The following is a 21,131-nucleotide window of genomic DNA, read 5'->3' as shown; positions in this document are numbered from 1 at the left end:
CATGTAGGAGGCTGTAGGGAGAATGTAGAAAGTGACAGGAAATGCCCAATGATACAATTCCAGGAAACACTGACAACTCCTGGGTAGGCAAAGAGGAGAGCAGACTGGTGGGCAGCAGATTTTGCTGTCCCAGGTCCCAGAAAGATGTGTTTTCCTTGAATCGGAAATGGGGAGATCTGAGTCACAAACCTGTCTCTGTGCTGCTGACTTGGGCTTGTTTACTCAACCTCCTTGAGGTTCATTTTCAATTAGCAAGGATTCCCATTTAATTAGGGAGGATTTGCCTCCTGACCAAAATAAACAGAAATTGTGTGAAATATGAGTGTTAGGGATATGATTGAATGACTTCATTGGAATTATTTTTGACAACTTATATAGCACTAGTGTGGTATTCATAAACTAGAAAGGCTTAAATATGATGTGATTATATGCCTGACTTGGTGTGTATAGGAGAGAAAAAACAAAGCAAAATTAGGATTTTTCAAGTTATGATCATATGAAATTAATTACCCTAAGCATTATATTATATACATCAAAAGTAGAATTACCTTTGTGGAGTGTCCCTAATTATAAGATTACCACATATGCTTATAAAGACTATAAGCCAAGTCTTTAGTCATTGGAATTTGCCCCATATATATCATATACATATCATATGCATCTGTTAATTTATAATGTAGTGGTACAGTCAGACCATAACAAAATACATGAACAAGAAACATATCAAGTCCTGATATGAAGAAAATACACAGGACGTTGAAAGTGAGAATAACTGAGGGTTGCTTTAGACCAGTCACTTCAGAAAGACCAATCAGGGAAGCACTTTTCTACAAGGAGTTCAAGTGCACACTGCCCACCTTCTTCCCCTTGGCCTGCTGGCTGTCCATGAACTTCCCCTACTTTGGTGCTCAACGTCTGCCTGAAGAGGCAGTGCTAGCTTTGTGTCATCCGGGGTCCCAGCAGGATGGTTGATTCCCACCCACTGGCTCACCCACCCTGAAGCAAAGCTGCCCGCCTTGGCTGTAGACTAGTCTGGCTGAAAATCACCATTTGCTGAAAGCCTACAATATGACCAGAAAAGCCTCAAATAAATTGAAGAATTGACTCTTGAGGAAATAGATAATTTAAGGAACAGAAAAGAACTTAAAAATATTAAAATCCTCAGAAATATTTGAGAAACTATTGTATCCATAAAAATACAAAATGAGAAAGGTACAGAATGCATTTGTGTGTGTGTGTGAGGAAGATCAGCCCTGAGCTAACATCCATGCCAGTCCTCCTATTTTTTTTTTTTGCTGAGGAAGACTGGCCCTGAGCTAGCATCTGTGCCCATCTTCCTCCACTTTATGTGGGACGCCACCAGAGCATGGCCTGACAAGCGATGCGTCGGTGCGCGCCTGGGATCTGAACCTGGGCCGCCAGCAGCTGAGTGCGTGCATTTAACTGCTATGCCATGGGGCCGGCCCCAGGATGCATTTTTTGAAAAAGGAAAATGCAGCTAAAAACTTAGAAATGATAAATTGTACAAGAATGGGTCCAAATGGGAGGCAAATCCTCCAAATTAGAATAGGAAGTGAGTATGTAGACCTCAAGCAAAATGAAATGAATTTTAAGTAATATATCGATTAAAAAGCTGGAGGAAACACGATGGCATACGTGGAAGGCATACATTTCTTCATCCCCCGAAATAATGACAATTGGAAACTTCAAGGAAAAGAAAACATTTCAAACTGTAGAGGAAAGTGTACTTCAAATGTGAAGCAACCTACAATGTGACATGATTTTGTACAGTTGCTGGGATTATGAGAAAAGGAATTCATTTGAACGTTGGCAGACAGATAAAGACTTTGATGAAATAGACGAGAAAGTCTAATTACAGCATACAACTTTGCTACTCAGGGAACAGTATTTAAATAATCATAATAATGTAAATGTTGGTTTTCAGCCTTTAGAGTCAGACCTCAGACAAAGCAAGGAAGACTTAATTATGATTACAGAATAGAATGCAAATGTTACCAACCTTGACAGTGTACAAGGCTATAGGTTGGAAGGCAGACAGGGAAAGAAATGTAAATGGAATAATAGTGGTGCTGTTGTCCTCATAAAATAGAATATGGAGATTCTGGCTATAGTTGAGAAAATAAGACAGAGGTTTAGGTATTAGATTATTAAAGTGACCAACTACCCAACAGAGGAGATAAAAATAGTAATATAGCCATACTGAGGTGGGAGGAGACAGCAGGAATAGCCAGGAGTCAACAGAAAGTGCCTCAGGTCATCAAGTCAAGAAACGGTAATAAAACCGTATTATTAAGAAAAATTCAGGTAACTACCAGGATAACTAAAAACAGACACATGTAAAAGTTTTTGTCTCTGGGTTGAGGAACTGAGAGATGAGAAGGATGGGGCAGGGATTTATTGGTTGTCTTTATGTCCTCTAGTGGTTAAGAATCAGTGCTGTCACCACTGCGGCCGGGGTTCATTTTTGGTCAGGGAACCACACCACCCGTCTGTCGGTTGTCATACTGCGGTGGCCGTGTGTTGCTGTGATGCTGAAAGCTTTGCCACCGGTATTTCAAATACTAGCAGAGTACCCATGCTGGACAGGTTTCAGCAAGCTTCCAGACTAGACAGACTAGGAAGAAGGACCTGGCCACCCACTTCCGAAAAAATGGGCCATGAAAACCCTGTGAATAGCAGTGGAGCACTGTCTGATACAGCACCGGAAGGTGAGAGGATGGTGCAAAAAGACCAGGCAGGGTTCCTCTCTGCTGTCCACAGGGGCGCCAGGCGTCGGACTCAACTCAATGGCGTTAACAACATGGTGCCTTTCTGTACTGTTTTCAGTTTTTAAAAATTATATGCATATATTGCTTTGATAAAACATATATTAAAAAAAGAAACAAAAAATAGGTATGTTAATCATTGGCGTGAATCATAAATTCATAAAAATCATGGGCAAGAATAAAAACTTTATTCTTCCCTATATATTTTAGAATCATCATCTTGAGTTATATGAAAAATTCTTTGGTTATTACACTGTATTTAGGAAACAATTTGGAGAGGATTGACATTTTTACGATAATCAACATTAGTATTCAACATTTATTTATATCTTCTGTTACGTTCTTAAGTAAAATTTTATAGTTTTTCCCACAATATATATTTCTCATTATTTTATTCCTGGATATTTTATTTCTATAATGAGTATTTTTCCTATTATATGTGTTCAGTACTCCAGGAAAAATAGTTGTCACCATTTACTATGTAAGCACGGTGGACTCTTTAGTTTTCTCTAATCCAATGAATTTTTTTCGTTTCTATACCATCTGTTTTCTTCCAGTCACCTTTATATATACACCTAATGTCAGCATTGTCCACTTAGAAACTATATCAAGTAAATATTGGCACATAAACTTTCTAAAAGCTGTAAGAATGCTTTCATTACACATCCTTTCTGCAAAACAGCTCAGGGTCTTGTTACAAACAATGGTGCGATGAAGTCCTTCCCTCTTCAGTAAGTACCATATTTCCTTTTTCTACTTAGAAATATATTGTTCACTCATCGATTCTTAATTTGAGAAAGTTTATCTAGGATATTGACATCTAAAAATTCATAGTCTTGAGATTTTACTTACATGATCAATTTCACCAGCATCACTAGGTTTTAGTTTAATAGTATCTCTACCATTCTTCCATTGTCTTCTTTAGTCTTTTCTAGCGTGAATAATTGATGAATAATGTGATAATCCCTAGGGTGATGAAATAGCAAATATTTCAAGATATAGGAAAAATAAGATTGCTAAGATTCTATAACATATCTTAGACTTGTAAAAGTGTCCAGTGGATCCATGTGGTAATTAATTGCGTATCCTATTTTATCCTATGCTTTAAAAAATAAGTAAATTTTATCTTTGATATTTTAAAGACCTCTGAGAAAGAAAAAAGTCACGAAACATCTGTTCTGACAAATAGAACTGCTCAAAAGAGAAATTCAGGGCCGGCCCCGTGGCTTAGCAGTTAAGTGCGCCCGTTCCGCTGCTGGCGGCCCGGGTTCGGATCCCGGGCGCGCACCGACGCACCGCTTCTCCGGCCACGCTGAGGCCGCGTCCCACATACAGCAACTAGAAGGATGTGCAACTATGACATACAACTATCTACTGGGGCTTTGGGGAAAAAATAAATAAATAAAAATTATTAAAAAAAAAAAAGGAAATTCAAGGGGCTGGCCCCATGGCATAGCGGTTTAGTGTGCATGCTCAGCTGCGGCAACCCGGGGTTCGGATCCCGGGTGCACACCGACGCACTGCTTGTCAAGCCATGCTGTGGCAGTGTCCCATATAAAGTGGAGGAAGATGGGCACGGATGTTAGCCCAAGGCCAATCTTCCTCAACAAAAGGAGGAGGATTGGCATGGATGTTAGCTCAGGACTGATCTTCCACACACACACAAAAAAGAAACTCAAAGCTAAAATTGGGTCCTGTGGAACCTGATACTGTGCTAAGGGATGACCAGCAGGTGGAGCTACATGACTAGGAGAAGCATAAAAGGTTTGCCTATATGTCAGAAGTACCTTAAAAATGAGGAAAACCACTTTATATTTGAAAAGTGTTTACTATAGAGGCCAAAGTAAGACAAGAAAAACTTTAACAGAAAGAAAATTCCATGAAATGAGAGAAGAAAAAGAAAGGTCTCTTAAAAGATACTTTAGAAAAAAATGAAAATGGGAAGAAGATATTGTACCTTGCCAATAGAAGCAAAAACATCTATCTTTTATTAATAGTCACTATGTAAATTCAGGGAACTTAAATAAATTTAAAGAAATATTTTAATGTATTTTCTACTAAAAAGTAAAAGATACTTTGGTTCTTTTTAATATATTTGTTTCTTTTAGGCTAATATGGATTAAAGTTCCTCCCTTAGGTCAAATTTAAATACTGGTTTTAATGTGAATCTTTCTATCACTTCACCCATCTGATTTACTAATTATTTACTAGAAATGTAATTTTCTCCCTCAAAACTGGAATTTTTCTTTAAAAAAAATTAACTTTTATACATCACATACATAAATAGGAAAATATTCATTTACTCAGTTATGAAAGATGATATAAGATTCTACATCACTGGTCAAAGGAATGCAAATTATTCTAGAAATAATTTTTTATCCTGCCTTCTCTGTCTTTACCTTCTTGAAATGTTTTTTCCTTTAATCTAAATAGACATTCTAAAAAGGAATGGACTAGATACCACTAGCTATCTCTATCATGTATAAATGCAAGTGAAATACGTTTGTAATAAAAATCTGAGTAAAGAAGATATAATTACTTCAAAGGGCAGCATTTTAAGGAGATTTTTCTCTTCCAAACACTAGTTCATCTTGAATATTTGATGATGAAATTCTTTTTTTTTTTTTACTGAGGAAGATTAACCCTGAACCAACATCTAACATCTGTTGCCAATCCTCCTGTTTTTTTTGCTTGAGGAAGATTAGCCCTGAGCTAACATCTATGCCAGTCTTCCTTCATTTTCTATATGTGGGTCACTGCCACAGCACGGCTGACGAGTAGTGTAGGTCTGTGTCCGGGATCCAAACCCACGAACTTGGGCTGCCAAAGTGGAACGTGCTGAACTTAACCACTACACCATGGGGCTGGCCCCATAATAAAATTCTTGATGATCCTAAAACTTGGTTTACATTCTCTACAGTGTTCGAATAACTGTGGAAAAAAGATGGAATTATAGCAATCACAGCAAAAAAAAGTACACAATTAATACTCATTTCTCTTTTTCCTTTTGTTTAAGCATAACATGTTGATAATAGATTCTTTTAAAACTTGATGTTTTCAATATAAAGGATTTAGTCAATAAAGGACATTTTTTCATACAAATTACTACTGTGTAGAAATGTTGTGTTGTCATTGTCATCAAATATTACTTCTGCCAAATTCTCTCTTTTATCCCTCTCTAAGATTCCAATTACATATATATATGTTAGACCTGTTCACAATGACTTGTATGTTTTTGTTTTGTTTTTTTGGTGAGCAAGATTGGCCCTGAGCTAATATCTGTGCCAGTCTTCCTCTATTTTTTGTATGTGTGATGCCACCAAAGCATGGCTTGATGAGCGGTGTGTAGGTCCACTGCCGGGATCTGAACCTGCAAATCTCGGGCCGCCAAAGCAGAGCGTGCAAACCTAACCACTACGCCACCAGGCGGCCCCCTGTATGGTTTTTTAATGGTCTTTTCTGTATTTTCTGTTCTTTCTGCTCTTCAAGGTGCAGGCAGGATATTTTCTACAGACTTATCCTCTCATACACCAAATCTCTCTTCTGTTTTGTCCAGTTTGCTGTTATTGAGTTCTTAATTTCAGTTATTACCTTTTTTTCAATTCTAGAATTTCCATTTTCATTTAAAAAATAAATTCCAGTTCTTTGGTGCAATTTTCTATCTTGTTCTCTATTACTGAATATCTTAACCACAATTATTTTAAAGTTCTATACTTGATAACAACATGAATAACCATATTATTTGTGAGTTTGTTTCTATTGTCTTTATTCAGTTGGTCCTGTTGTTGAGTCTGGTGGCTTTTAAATGAATGCTTATCATTGTGTACTAAAAGTCTTAGAAGCTCTGGGTTGTCTCATTTTCCAGAGAGGTTTCACCTTATCCTCTGACGAGCACGAAGCGTGGAGCTGGCTCCAGGCTGTGTTGCAGTTTTGTTGTCTCCTTGTCCCTGTGGCTTGGCTCTGTTCTTTAAGAGTGTAGCCTCCCGAGATCTCAGTTGAAAGCTTGTTGTCTTATCTAGAGCTCTTCCTCTCCAGTGGCTTCTGAACACCAGGTTTTGTCTCTTATGTATCTTGAGACTTCCAGAACTACTGTCCTACTTTTCAGGGCCTTTCTTAGCTTCTTGTCCTCTTGTCCTACACAGCTGAAGAATTCAGCTGAGTGTCAAGCTCACCTCTCTTTTTACCTCCCTTCTCAGAGGGAGTTGGCCTCTATTTCTTTATCTGAGTTCTCTCTATATAATAGAATATAAATTCTTGCGTATAAAAAGTTCCTTCTCTTGGGTCTGGCCCGGTGACATAGTGGTTAAGTTTGCATGCTCTGCTTCAGCAGCCCAGGATTTGCAGATTTGGATCCCAGGCACCGCTTAGCAAGCCGTGATGTGGCGGCATCCCACATATAAAGCAGAGGAAGGTGGGCATGGATGTTAGCCCAGGGCCAATCTTCCTCAGCCAAAAGAGGAGGATTGGCAATGGATGTTAGCTCAGGGCTTAATCTTCCTCATGAGAAAACAAAAACAAAATAAACAAACAAAAAAAGTTCCTTCTCTCATTCTTTAAGACTTCACCTCAGAATCTGTATTAAATTAGTAATTCTAGATAACTTTCTTTTCATGTCCTTTTTTAAAATCTAGAATGAGAATTTTATATTATTCTCTTACTTTTCTGCTCTTAGGGTCCTCAAGTCCTGGCTGCATTGGCAGCCGCAAATTTTAATTTTTATCTCTGCAGTTTCCTCAGATTGCCAAAGGCTCTATTGAGTTCTCTACCTCCAGGCAGCAGCTGTATGCCCAAATTCTCAGCCTTTTACCTTGTGCCAAGAACAAGAATGGCAGATGCCCTAAGGGTTACAGTTTATAGAATGTTGGATTACTCCTCTCTGGTTTCCTTATCAGACTTTCTAGTTGTTCCTGGTGGGAGCATTGTATGCCCAGACTTCTCCATCATAGCCAGAAACTCTGGTTAAATTTTAATGTTTTAGTTATTTTATTAAAAAAAACCTTGTTAGTAAAATGTTAATGAAAAAGTAATGCATAAACACAATAAAAATTACATAAAGGATAGTAAAAAGTTACCTTTCCTGTGTTCCAGTCTTACAGTCTTTTCCTCTAGAGGCAGGGTTGGGATTTCTTATGCATCTGTCTATATATATCTTGTTTACATGTGTACATATACATATAGATCCCTCTTGCTAACATATGTTAAATTTTAATTATGAAATACTTTACAGATGCTAAAAAGAATGGAGAATATAACAAAAATCCTTGTATCCACAATCTAGATTTAAGAAATGTTAACATTTTACCATATTTCTTTAGATCCTCTTTTTTCCTTAAGAAATAAAATGGTGTAATATAATTGAATCCCTATTTTTAAAATCTACCAATTTTTTTACAATTCTCTTTTTTCCATTCAGTGTGATTTTCAAGATTTATCCATGTTGACACATGCAGATGCCTTCATTCATTTTAATTTGTCTATGGTTTTCCTTTGATTACTCCCCTGCCAAACCCTCTTGTTTTGTTGTTTTTATTTGTTTTGTCTTTTTTACATACATAGTAACATACTGTACCTTATATTCTGGACTTTACATTTCTCCCAAAACTTCTTTTTTTTTTTGGTGAGAAAGATCAGCCCTGAGCTATCATCCGTTGCGAATCCTCCTCTTTTTTGCTAAGGCAGATTGGCCCTGGGCTAACATCCGTGTCCATCTTCCTCTGCTTTACATGGGATGCTGCCACCGCATGGCTTGACAAGCGGTGCATCGGTCCACGCCTGGGATCCGAACCTGCAAACCCCAGGCCGCCGCAGCGGAGCACGCGCACTTAACCGCTATGCCACCATTATAGAAAATTATATTGGGGGACAACTTTATGAGAGTCTTTAATGTCATAATGCTACAGTGAAGTCTGTACAGAACATTTTGATGCATTCCAGATGTATTCTGAACCTTTGATATGTCCCAAAATTTATATATAGTCCAGTTAGGAAAAATATAAATTAATCTGGTCCTGATTTCCTTACCTAAGTACTCCATATATAACATAATATTTTACATATCATATAATGTAATGTAATTAACATAATGTTTAAAATTTCTCTTTAAAAATGTTTCTTCTCTCATTCTTCTTAGGACTTCACTTGAGAACACATATTAAATTAGCTTAAGAAATTTAGTTCCTGACAAGCTTTTTTTTCATCTTTTTATTTAATTTAGCAAATCGTTAAGTGCTTTGAGATTGGCAATGTATATTATTCTCTGATTTTTCTTCCTTTTTTAGGTCTGCAATATTTTGATAGCATTTTAATCAATTAAGATTTATTGATTCATTTTATGTGCTTAGCACGTTGCTGAGTATTATTGTGGATATTCATGGAAATAATTAATGGCGCCCATGGAGGTTAAAATTTAATTGAAGAGAAATAAGTTGATCATTAGACCACACTAAAGTGCTAATGGTTTGAGGTGAGATTTGGAGTGGACCATAAAGGATAATGAAGATTTGATTTTGGAAGGCAGAGAGGGGAGGATCTTTATGAATAAGAACTCAGATGTGAATACCAAGACAGGGGAAGAATGAAGAGTTTAGCCATTTTATAGCTGAGAGTATACACTTGGGATAATGGGAAATTAAGCAGCATAGGAGATGGTCATCAATAGTCCAGGAAGTTGAGAATTGATGAAGTAGACAATAAGATGCCCATATCAATTTCAAGCAAGTTAGAAGATGCAGTCAATATTTTAGGAAGCTGAATGGATCAGAGCAAGAGGAGGGAGATCAACTAGCAGGGTTTTATAGAAATTTGGAAAATTCAACTTAGATATAGCCTTCAGAGAATGCCTGTGGCTTTTGGCCCAGTAATTCCATTTCTAAGACTTCCAGGAAAATATTCCAAAATGTGTGGTGTCTGAAGGACAAAGAACAGGATCATGGCAACATTTTGAAGTAACATGTTTTCTCTCATGTGTTACTGCTTCCTGGTACCTTTTTCCTCCAAGTCCCAGTGAGTCCAGGGGTGGGGAATTTTCCGGTAGTCTGAAAGATCTGGGATCCCTTGGAATAGGCACCGATTCTTAATCAGGGACTCCTATAGAACTCTGGAGGGTACATAGATGAGCTTCTGGGGTTCATGAATTTTCTGAGATTATATGAAAGATTTCAGATTATGTGCATTTTCTAGACAGAGAGTTTCAGTCACTGAAGGAAGTCTGTGACCACACCCAAATTAATAACATAGCTTAAAAGATTTACTTCCTGTAAGTCTCAATCTTATCTCTTCAGAGATTGCTGGAACCAAGTAGAGAGAAGATGATTATATTATGTTGAACCATATGAAATTGCCAATATTTAATTTAGTAGTTTTGACATACAAAAATATCAATTTCATATGATCTAATATATCCTTAAATAACTTTTTTGCACTCATTTTAGGAGTGCGGTGGTGTTAGTTAAGCAGTATATGTTCAATTTTGTATTTAAATATACTTATTTATTTCAATAAGGTAATTGAGTTCTAATTATATTTCCTCAGTTTCTACATTCCATAAACTTAATGCCTTTAGATATGTATCTTTTCAGTTTATGCAATATTAGGAGTATTTCTTTTGTGTGTTTAAGGTTTCTACTGTGGTAAAACAAGGACAGGGAAATGATGGAAAGAAAAATGAAAGATAGGGGAACAAAAAAGTCCTGTGATACAGTATAAGAACGGCAAATAGGTTCAAATTGTTCATTAACTGATTGTTGGTTAGGCTCTGCCTGGAGCTCTTTGATAATGAAAATTCTCAGGCCTTATCAGGCTTACGGGTACAAGCTGAGCGCCATGATGGATCTGCCCTGTCTGTTGTGTGTGCCAATGAGCACGGGAGGGCTAGACGGTGGAACTCACAACACTAGTTGCTGTTCCATTAATTGTGTTGATCTAATCAGAATTTCTTTGTTAGCCTGAGTATTACATTTCTTCAAAATGATGGATTATATGAGTGTCATAAGTGTGGTTTGGCAGTTAAAACTTTGAGTCAAGAAAACCAAATTTAACTATAAGCTATTTCTTAGAAGATTTCAGATAACCAGCAATAATACAATTTAGCTTGAGGTTTCTTTCCTTTTTTTTTTTATTTTTATTTTATCAAGTTTCACCATCTTTTTATTGTCAATTAAGCAAAAAAAACAAGAAAATGTGCCAGCCCAGTGGCGTAGTGGTTAAGTGCGCGCGCTCTGCCGCTGGTGGCTGGAGTTCAGAACCTCGGGAGTTCAGCGATGCACCGCTTGTCAGGCCATGCTGTGGCGGTGTACCATATACAGTGGAGGAAGATGGGCACAGATGTTAGCCCAGGGCAGTCTTCCTCAGCAAAAAGAGGAGGATTGGCATGGATGTTAGCTCAGGGCTGATCTTCCTCAAAAAAAAAAAAAAAACAAGAAAAAATATAATTGAAATGAGGAAACATTTTAAACCTAACCTTTTTTTTCTTTGGTAGGTTGCTTTCTGAGTCTAAACAGCTCAACATTTTAAGAAAAGCAAGATCTTATATAAAACAGAGAAAGTATGATGAAGCAGTAAGTATGCAGGCCTTGTATATTTAAATAGCTGATCGTCATTTCGGGTATGGGGAGGGGCAAAGTATGGCGATGGAGAGCAAAGTGGGCAGGCCAGGGAGCTTTCCTGAACCTTCAAGATAGAGTTGAATTTCCTAAGTAGCTTCTTTTGCTGTGGACATACTTCTCTTATTTCGGATAATATTATGGGTAAACTTTTTTAGGTTGGCATTGGAAATGAACAATTGCTGTTTTCTATAATGAGCAAGTGTATTCCAAGTTTCTATCACCCTACTTATGCATACTATTTTAGAACTTGACATATTTGTACATTTGGAATTATCTACACACTGTCAAAAGTCTAATGATTCATATTGAAGCTTTGACTCTTTGCAACTCCTACCCTACTGTTTTTCATTAATTTTTTCTTTGTTAAATGGTCATATAATTTTAAAGTAGGATAGAATTCTATTTGCAGTTTCTAACATTGCCTAAGTAATACCATGTATTTCTAATGCTTAATTTTGTTATGCTTTTAAAATGGTAAGCTGTTCTCCTCCTCTAAAATACTAAGCTATTTTAATGATGTTTTATAACTGATTTGGGTAATCTGATATGAGAGAGTAAGAAATGATATAAATGTGGGCATCTCCGTTATTTGGGACCTCTATTAGAGAGCCTTCATTTCTTTCTTTCATGTCATCTGAAGATAATTTCCACAAAATGAATCATTTTAAATCACTATATGTATCATAGATAGTTTACATTTAAAATACCTTTTTTTAATCAAGATTTAAACATTCATTTTATTCAGGAATTTTTCTTCTACTTTGCAAGATCCTCAAACAATTAAAATCTTTTCTTGATCCAGCATCTACAGTTACTCACTCTAATTTTAATAATTTTCCTTCCTTTGAGACTTAGGTTTTCTTATTATTCCCATGTGGTAAGTTATATTTTTCTTTTTCCGTAGGTCTCCCTTTGCAAGGAGCTGATTCATCTTGCATTGAGAGGACTGTCCTATTATCACACTTATGACAGATTCTTTTTGGGCATCACTGTTGTTCTTGGTTTTGTGGGATGGACATCTTATGCTTCTTTGTTGATCATCAAGTCTCATTCCAGCCTTACCAGAGGTGTTAGTAAAGAAGTTAAGGTATGTTCAGAAACTATAATGGAGAGTCAGATGATGGTGTAAAATCACTAGGACTGAGGAAAGAAAGCTAATCAAATCACTTGTAATGAGTTCATACAATGTGCAAGTTGTACTAAGCTAACTCTTACCCTTCATTTGCTTTTGTTCTTTTTTTCTCAGTTGTCTCTCTTTCTTTAGTTGGGAAAAGGGTGTATTAATAATAATGGCCCTTTAAGAGGGCTATAAAGATACCTGTATAATTTAAATTCTCCTATGGCACTGACTGGGTTGATTTTCTGTTCTTTTTTATAATTATTTCCCATGTTATAAGTATTCTATATCTTTCTAGTACAGGTGATCAGAAAACTACTTTGAAGCTATATATTTAACTTTATCTGATACTAAAAAAATAGGAGCTAGAAAGCCATAAATCACTATTCATAAGGTTCCTTTTTAAATAATGTATATGTCTTTCTGGAACTGTTCTTACCTTCTTTCAACTTTCTGAAATACAAATTTCTGGCACTTTCTATTTATACTCATTTTAAGAATTAGTCCTGAGTTTACTGTACTTTCAATGCAAAAAAAAAACCACCTCTTTAATAATATTTCATATAAATGAGAAAATATAATAGTATAAATATAACAGTGTGGTTTTACCTCATTAAAACACTTTACTGTTTTAAAATACATTGCTGACTATCATTTACCAGGGAGAATATCCCACTTCCATTTCCTTTGCTTCCCTCTCGCTAATGATTATTACCATGTCCAAATCCTCTGAAAGGTAATATACTCAGATGGTGTATTATTATTAATAATAGTCTGGAAACATTTCCTGTGGTAACTTTTTCCAATTTTATATTTTATTTTTCGGTAATGGAAGGAGAACAGTAGTGTTTATTCCAATTTTTATAGTACTTTAATGCATCTTAAATAATTTCCTCCAAGTAATTTTCATTATTTGAATGTATGTGAAATTGGCTAGACTAGGAATACTCTCTTACATGGTAGGAAAGGAGACAGAAACAATCATGTTTTAATAATGGATATATCTTGGCATTCTCCTGGGTACTTTACATTTATTTTGCCATTTTAAACTCATAACAGTGCTGAAAGTAGGATTATAATTTCTCTTTACAAAAGAGGAAACTGAAGCTAAGTGACTTGCAAAAGGCCACTCAGCTAGGATGTGGAGGAACTGAGGTCTGAATCCAGACTGGTCTTGTTCCAGACGCTGCCTTTTCGTATTTATCTTGCTGTTTGGGGTGTTGAGAAAGGATATGCCTTTAGATTGATGTGTCAGCAGATTTCATAGGTGATAGTTCTTCTTTATTATTAATCCTATAATGTGGCAAATATTTAATTGAGTGTACAGTACAGTACTAGATGCTGCATAGACTATACAAAGAAATATAAAATTCAGGTTCTATCCTCAAGGAGCTTAGAAGTAAGTAAAGTAGGTAAGAGATGTACACACATAACCACCTTATCAGATATAGGTCCCTATACTACACACATTATGAGGCAACTTTAACATTTAACAGCTTTAATATATGTTAAGTTTAGTGTGATGCAAAGACTATCCTATTTTAAATAAAGGAGAACTCTCTAGTTAGGGTGATGATAACAGGAAAAAGTAAGTCTTGCTGGAACGTTAACAGTCAGACTATAGGGAGATGAGAATTAAAGCAAATTGAATGATGTAAACAGAGACAGATTTGGGAAAATGTGTTATTCTGCTGGCATATAGGTGATGTTTCCTGAGCCCCACTATTCCAGGACTGTCCTGGGTGCTTTACGTGTGTTATTCAGTAAAGCTTAACACTACCCTAATTTTGGTGGTTATGATTCCCATTATATGGATGGGGCAATTTAGGCTCAGAGAGAGATATATTTTCTTCAAAGACACACTAGTGTTAATGACAGAACTAATATTTTCTAATACTGAAATTCATGCTCTTTCTACACCATGCTGCCTTTAAAATAAATAGTTCAAGTTGGGTAGAATGTGGGAGGTTTGTTCAAGTGCCTACTAAGAGATAATACAGTATAGATTAGGCAGAAGTAATTAATAGGCCTCAAATGCTAGAATATAGGGTCAGACTTTATATTTAGTTTGTGTATCAGTTAGAGTTAAACCAGAGAAACAGAACCAGTAGGATCTACATATTAAGAGGTTTAGTGTAAGGAATTGGCTTATGTAATTGTGGGGGCTAGTTAGGCAAGTCCTAAATCATAGGTCAGGCCATCAGAAAGGGCAGATTGGAACTTGCAGGCAGGAGCTGAAACTGCACTCAACAGGTGCAGTTTCTTCCTCAGGGGAGCCTCTGTTCTGCTCTTAAAGCCTTTCAACTGATTGAATCAGGCCCACCCTAATTATCTAGGATAATCTCCCTTACTTAAAGTCAACTGATTACGGACTTTAATCACATCTACAAGATACTTTCACAGCTATACTAGATTAGTATTTGATTGAATAACTGGGGACTATAGCCTAACCAAGTTGACACGTAAAACTGACCATTACAGCTGAGGTCATTACAAGTATTTTGAACACTTTGTTCTGTTGGCAAAAACATTCTGATTCCTCTTCAGCAAGTTTATAATCTAGTGAAGTGACGCAACCTTACCAGTTGGGAAGAAAGAATAAAATGCCGCTAGTCAATCGCATTGACTGAAGGGAGGCCTGAGGAGCACTTAGGAGGGGAGGTGATTGCAGCTGTGCACGTATTAGAATGTGATGCTTGCAGGGGGCTTCACAGAGCAGGTTATTGCCAAAGGGAAATCTTAAGAGGTAAGTAGGATAGCCCAGTAGGAAAAAGGAAAAAGATGTGCAGAGAGAGCAGCATGTGCCAAATGAGGAGTGAGGTAGCACGGCTTTTTGGAAGAGCTGCAAGTCATTGACATGGCTAGACTATAGAGGGCTGGAAGGGGAGTGAGAGATGAGCTTGCAACAGACATTATGCTCCATTGCCACATGAGGAAACAGAGCTTTAGACAAGCTAAATGGGTTAGTGAAATTGACAAGCAAATACAATGGCAGCATTGGAATTAAGTTTAGGTCTGACTCTAAAGTTTATGTCACTTCTCATGACAGTGTCCCTAGATTATACAGGTAATTTCTAGTTTTTCACTATTACAAGCAAGTCTGCAGTGAATATTCTGTTTTCTTTAAATGTAATTTGCCACAGCTCCTCTTAATGGAACTCTGCATTTAACTTCTATATACTCTTCTCCTTTGCTTTTGCCAATTCAAATGTTTTTTGCTTTAGAACTAAATATCTTTATTTTGCCACATACTTTTCCTTGTTCTCTTATTACTTAGTAAAATCCCAAAATATTAATCCCTTAAACCAATCCCACGATTCCATCTCCAACTGTATGGTTTAAACTCCTTGAAGGCCACACCTAGCACAGAGCAGAGCATGCAGTATGCGATTTATTAAATGTTTGTTGGTTGCAGGAGTAATCACAATGCACACGGCATGGTTTATTATTGTCAGGTGTTTTTTAGGGGGCCATGGGGAGGCAGGGAGTCAATTCATGATGAAGTAGAGAATGTCCCCCACTCTCATTGTTTAAACTCCTTTCAATTCAGCTGAACCGAATTCTTTATGATTTAGTTTCGTACAAGTAGATGTCATTTGTAATATCTATTACTTTATATGTCAAATGATTAGATAATTATACCATATTGTACTGACTCTAGAAAATTCCTTGAGTGTTTTTTTATGTACTCTTTTAAACTTCTTTTCTTATTATTTTACTATTCTCAAAATGAGGTGAAACCAATGAATACCTGCTTCAGCCACCTTCAGCTTTAGAGACACCAGCTGTCCACATCTATTTGGGATTTTCCCCTTCTTCTCCCATCCCCTTGCTATGGGACCTCCATTGCTATCTCAAACATCTCCATTTCCAGTGCTATTCACTATGTGTTTCTGTAGTGACTTATGGGACTAATGCAAAAAAGTAGAGGAGGAAAGAATAAAAATAAAAGTAATAATAGCAGCCATTATTTATTAAACAGTGGTAATATTTAGGGCATTTTGTTAACCTCTTTACATAGTCTCATTTAAGCATTACCAACCTTGATAAATACCTATTGGAATCATTATTCCCATTTTATAGATGGGGTGAAATTAAGTCTCAGAAAAGTTTTGTACTTTGCTCATGGTCATACAGTGAGCAAGTAACAGAGCCACGATTTGAATTCTGATCTGTGTAGCTCCAAACTCTTAAATACAATGCTGTGTTTTGCCTTCCTTTTTACAACTATGCCCTAGTTTATCTTTGGTTCTTACTTCCTTTCTGTTGACATTTTATGCCAGTAGGGAGGAATTATAAAGTGGAAAAAAATCTTCTGCTTTTCCTCTCTAAATTCCCCTACTCCAGAAGGTAATTCTTAATTCTCAACTTATTTAGCTCTGGCTGGCAAAGCAAGGGGAAAATAGAGAAAACAAGGAATGGGGGCAAGAGAGCACCACATTACCCCTCCATTCCTGGTGTTTTCTCCTGTGCTGGTCTTAGCATCATAGCTTTCTGTAATCAGTATATATGTGATTCATATCAGTATATATGTGATTCATATCAGTATATATATGATCCTTTCAGTATATATGTGATTCGTGTCAGTATATATGTGATTCGTATCAGTATATATGTGATGCTGTTCTCAGCATCACAGCTTTCCCAATCATTGGAACTTCTGTCCCTGGCCCTTGCATCGTTACTCCTGGCCCAGCGCCCCAATGGCCCTTCACAGCCCATGGAGGCCATCGCTGGTGACTTACATTGAGGAACTCCTTTCTTGGTTGGCAGGTGGTTGGAAGAGGAGATGAGACTGAATGAACCTACTGTGGTTGGTCAGTGGAGAGAGAAGCGTGGGCAGCATGTCAAGTTGGAGTTTGAATAGATGGAAACATTGTTCCAAATGAAGATTAGGTCCCACAGTTAATTGTGGATTAAATGGGTTTTTGTGAGCTAGGCAGAGAACTCAATCAACATTTTTAAAATTGTTACTAAGGAGAAATATGTTCGGAGTTCTCAACAAGTTACTTGCAGGCAGACTTGGAACATAGTCACTTTTAAATTGAGAATTGCCTAATTGCAGCAATTCCAGGCTATCTAGCTTTTTCTTCTGTAATACGCTTCTTTAATGACAGATTTCTTAAAATGCAGTTCTTAGATTAATCATCTGGTTGTAGAACCATTGAAACGAAAGTAATATATTTTCATCGCTTTATAAAATCTCTTAAAAACCTATTAATTAGCATGAGTTTGGAAGTATTTCAATGTTTTGTTTGATTTTCAGAAAACAAGCCGTCTCCTGCCATACGGTTTTGTAGCTACTGGCGTTTTAGTAGTATTTTTCCTGCTGATTCAAGCCTGCCCCTGGACTTATTACGTATATTGTTTATTGCCAGTGCCAACATGGTATGCGGTTCTAAGAGAGTAAGTAACACATCTTGCTGTTTTGTTTTTCACCTCACTGATAATTAAATCTGTATTGAAAGTGCATTAGGTTTCTGTAGCATGTCATCAAAGATATTTGTAATACCCTCAAATCTCCAAGCACTCCCACTTCATTTATAACAGCATAAATCTTGCATATAAACTTCCTTTTTTGATTTACCTTTCCCTTTTGACTTCATCTTGATTGCCCTGAGGTAGCATTGACCTTGTTCCCTTCTCTGGGTATCTTTTAGAAGGAAAATCTGGAGTAAAAATAAAATAATTAATATTGATTATACCATACTAGGAGTAGCTTACATTTTGAACTTGTCTCATCATCTCAGATTCCAGCGTATCTCTGTGTTTCATAAAGAAATTTGCATGTTTTCTTTCCGTACATTTTTGCCCCTCCTTTCCTAGCCACCCTGTAAACCTAGATAAATGAAACTTTGCAATTAAATCCAATCTGGTAATGCGTACATGCAAAGATGAGTGGATATTATTCACATGTGCTGTGGTTCTACCTTTAAGTACTTCCTCACAGGTGGACTTAAAATGGATTTCTGCCATTGTAGAAACATCAGAGGTAGGGCTCTCAGGCAAATTTCAAGCACTTAAAATAAAACCACTAAAATGTTGTGCTGGTTCACATTCACAGGCAGCAAGGGTCATGTTGTAGATCTTGTTGATTTCTGTATTTGCACCAATAATCTCGAATTTAAACTTAGTTGTGGACATCCAGGAATCCTCTGAGAAAACCAGACCCCTAAAACAGCCCAGGGAATGAGAGCCCAGAATAAAGGGATATTTTCAGGGTTGGCTAACGTGTGTCATGACACAATGTGTATTTTTATTCTAATTTTTGCTAACTCCAGCTTTGACCACCTCTTCCATTCTTTAAAAACATTAAGTGTTAAAAATATTAAAATGTTAAAAATATAAAAAATAAAAATTAATATTAAAATGCTTAAAATATAGCATCTTAAAATATAAGGCAAAAAGACATGGGCAAAAGAACATACTGTTACTTCTCCATTTGAAGGGTATAGGGTTGCTGGATATACATATTTAAATCAGATTTTTTTCTAATGTCATTTAATCTGCTTTTAAATTTTTAGAATGAAAGGTTTTATCCTTGCAGAAAATTCTATTCTACCACAGAACCCCTCCTGAATTATTAAATGTCCTAATTTATGAAGATGACATATATATTTAAATTTTAAAGGAAAATGTGATTTTGAAAGTATGTTGTATTCTATCTTTCTTTTTGATAGATTATGTGTAAAATAAAATGTAGAAATTCACTTTTCTTCTAGAAAAAAATGTTTTAACAAAATTATCTTTTGTTTATTTGTGCTTATTCACTGTTGAGAATGAAAGAAACATCCTCCTTTTGACTGATGTTAGCTTTGCTTTCCTGCATGGCACCTTGATCGTTTTGATATATTATGTAACCATTGTTTTCAATCAGAAAAAGGTCATAAACCAAATATACTGACTTTCATAATTAACTATTTAATAATGCACTATAAATGCTAAAGCTTTTTTCCAGTGGTGAAGTGTAAAAAGTACTGAAGTGTATAATGCATTTTTAATGGTTATATATTCACATTTAATTACAATTAGTGTATAATTTAGTGACATCTTAAATTGGGTTTGGAAAAGGTTATTTAGCTCGGTGAAAAAGTGCAATTAAGATTTTCTCTACCTAGATTAGGAAAACTTACCTTTATTTCATTAGGATAGTTGAGATTTCAATATAAGATTAACCTTGGTGAATTTAGAATTTTTTTTCCATTTTATTCATTTGGGTTCATTGTATTTTATTTCTGTTATTATATCTGTAGTTGTATGTACCCATGTTTAAACTAAGATCAAACAAGACTCACTTATTTTCATTAATATCTATAAAAAACCAAGCAAATTTTTGTGGTCATTATGAAATTAATTCAGAAGTTACAGTTTTTCCTAAAATACTTCTAAATTTCAAAAAAGGTAATTTAGATAAGTAAAGCCATTGAAGTAAATCTATTAGAGATTATCTCAATTTTTGAATAATCTATGAATTGAAAATTCCCTGATGTCTAGCTTTGCAGAAAGTTTTTATTTTTTATTATTTATGACCTAATATTTTTATTCAATGTAGAGTATAAATAATCTTTTTATAAATAATCTCATTAAACAGATTTCAAGTTATTCAAGACCTTGTTGCATCACTGTTGCGCTTTCCTCCGAGGCATTTCGTTGGATACCTGTTAGTCTTTACCCTGGGAATTGAAGTATTAGTAAGTCATTTACCGCATTACAACATTTTCAGATCGCTTTCATATATATGTAACTCCTTTTAAATGACCTAACTTTTCATTTCTTCTTTGGAATGCATGACTAGGTTCTCAGTTTTTTCTACCGCTGTATGCTTACAGCCGGACTCATTGCATTTGCGGGCTGGCCGTTTATCACTCAGCTGTGGACTCGAGCAAAGGTATAAGTACTCATTTTGATACTAGACAGATTGGGAGCTACTTTGTTTTGATATGTGTTTAACCCAAGGAATTGTTCATTTTTAAACAAAAAAGTGGAATGTGTCCTTACATAGAGAGCCTGGTCCTTTTGACAGGAGGATTAAGTTTGCCTTTAAGGTTTCAGTGATTCGCGTAGACTTTCGTATCAAAATGAGCTGGTCATGTGGTGATTGAAATACTCTAGAAGCAGAGCTGATAGGTCTTTCTCTGGAGCATTTCCTAGATTTCTTCAGCCTCAAAGATCTAAATGTTGGAGCAGCTGAGGAACTGCCCAGAGCAGTGCAGGGGCAGAGGGGCCGCGCTCTGGACTTGAGTCAGAGGAGTCACTTCCCTCCTGGCCCTGAGCCACCTCAGATTTTTTCCTGGAGAAGTATATATTCATGATAGATTACTTTAAAATGTAATTACTCCTGATTTTCTTCCTTTAGGCAGGGAATTACAGTGTGCTTCTACAATGAATACTCTCATGTTTCCACTTTAATACTTTTTGATGGAGGTAGCAGGAAGATCGAAATATCTTCTTTCCACTGTGTGAGAATTTATAAAATTCTCCAATTAGAAGTATTTTTACTTATTTTGCTCCTTGGCTCAATCATTTTGATTATGATTGGAGACAGCTTTCTTACAGAGGTAATCAATATATGGCATAACATAAATTGAATAAAGCACTTGCTTTGAAGTACCAGGCCCAGGTTTA

The 21,131-nt window shown here is 36.2% G+C and overlaps 1 protein-coding gene across 3 annotated transcripts in view; it reads left to right on the top strand.

Annotated features, from left to right (window-relative positions):
- Window positions 1–21,131, top strand: part of PIGN (phosphatidylinositol glycan anchor biosynthesis class N) — a 118,102-nt gene that overhangs the window by 40,051 nt on the left and 56,920 nt on the right. For all 3 annotated transcript variants that reach the window (XM_058557258.1, XM_058557257.1, XM_058557255.1), the window contains 5 exons: window positions 11,263–11,341; window positions 12,294–12,476; window positions 17,773–17,912; window positions 20,098–20,197; window positions 20,302–20,394. In XM_058557258.1, coding sequence (XP_058413241.1) covers window positions 11,263–11,341; window positions 12,294–12,476; window positions 17,773–17,912; window positions 20,098–20,197; window positions 20,302–20,394 — 595 coding nt within the window. The remainder of the gene's footprint in view (window positions 1–11,262; window positions 11,342–12,293; window positions 12,477–17,772; window positions 17,913–20,097; window positions 20,198–20,301; window positions 20,395–21,131) is intronic.

Source organism: Diceros bicornis, chromosome 16 (genome assembly GCF_020826845.1).
Source record: "Diceros bicornis minor isolate mBicDic1 chromosome 16, mDicBic1.mat.cur, whole genome shotgun sequence".
NCBI classification, from domain to species: Eukaryota; Metazoa; Chordata; class Mammalia; order Perissodactyla; family Rhinocerotidae; genus Diceros; species Diceros bicornis.
This window is presented reverse-complemented; position numbering and strand designations above follow the sequence as displayed.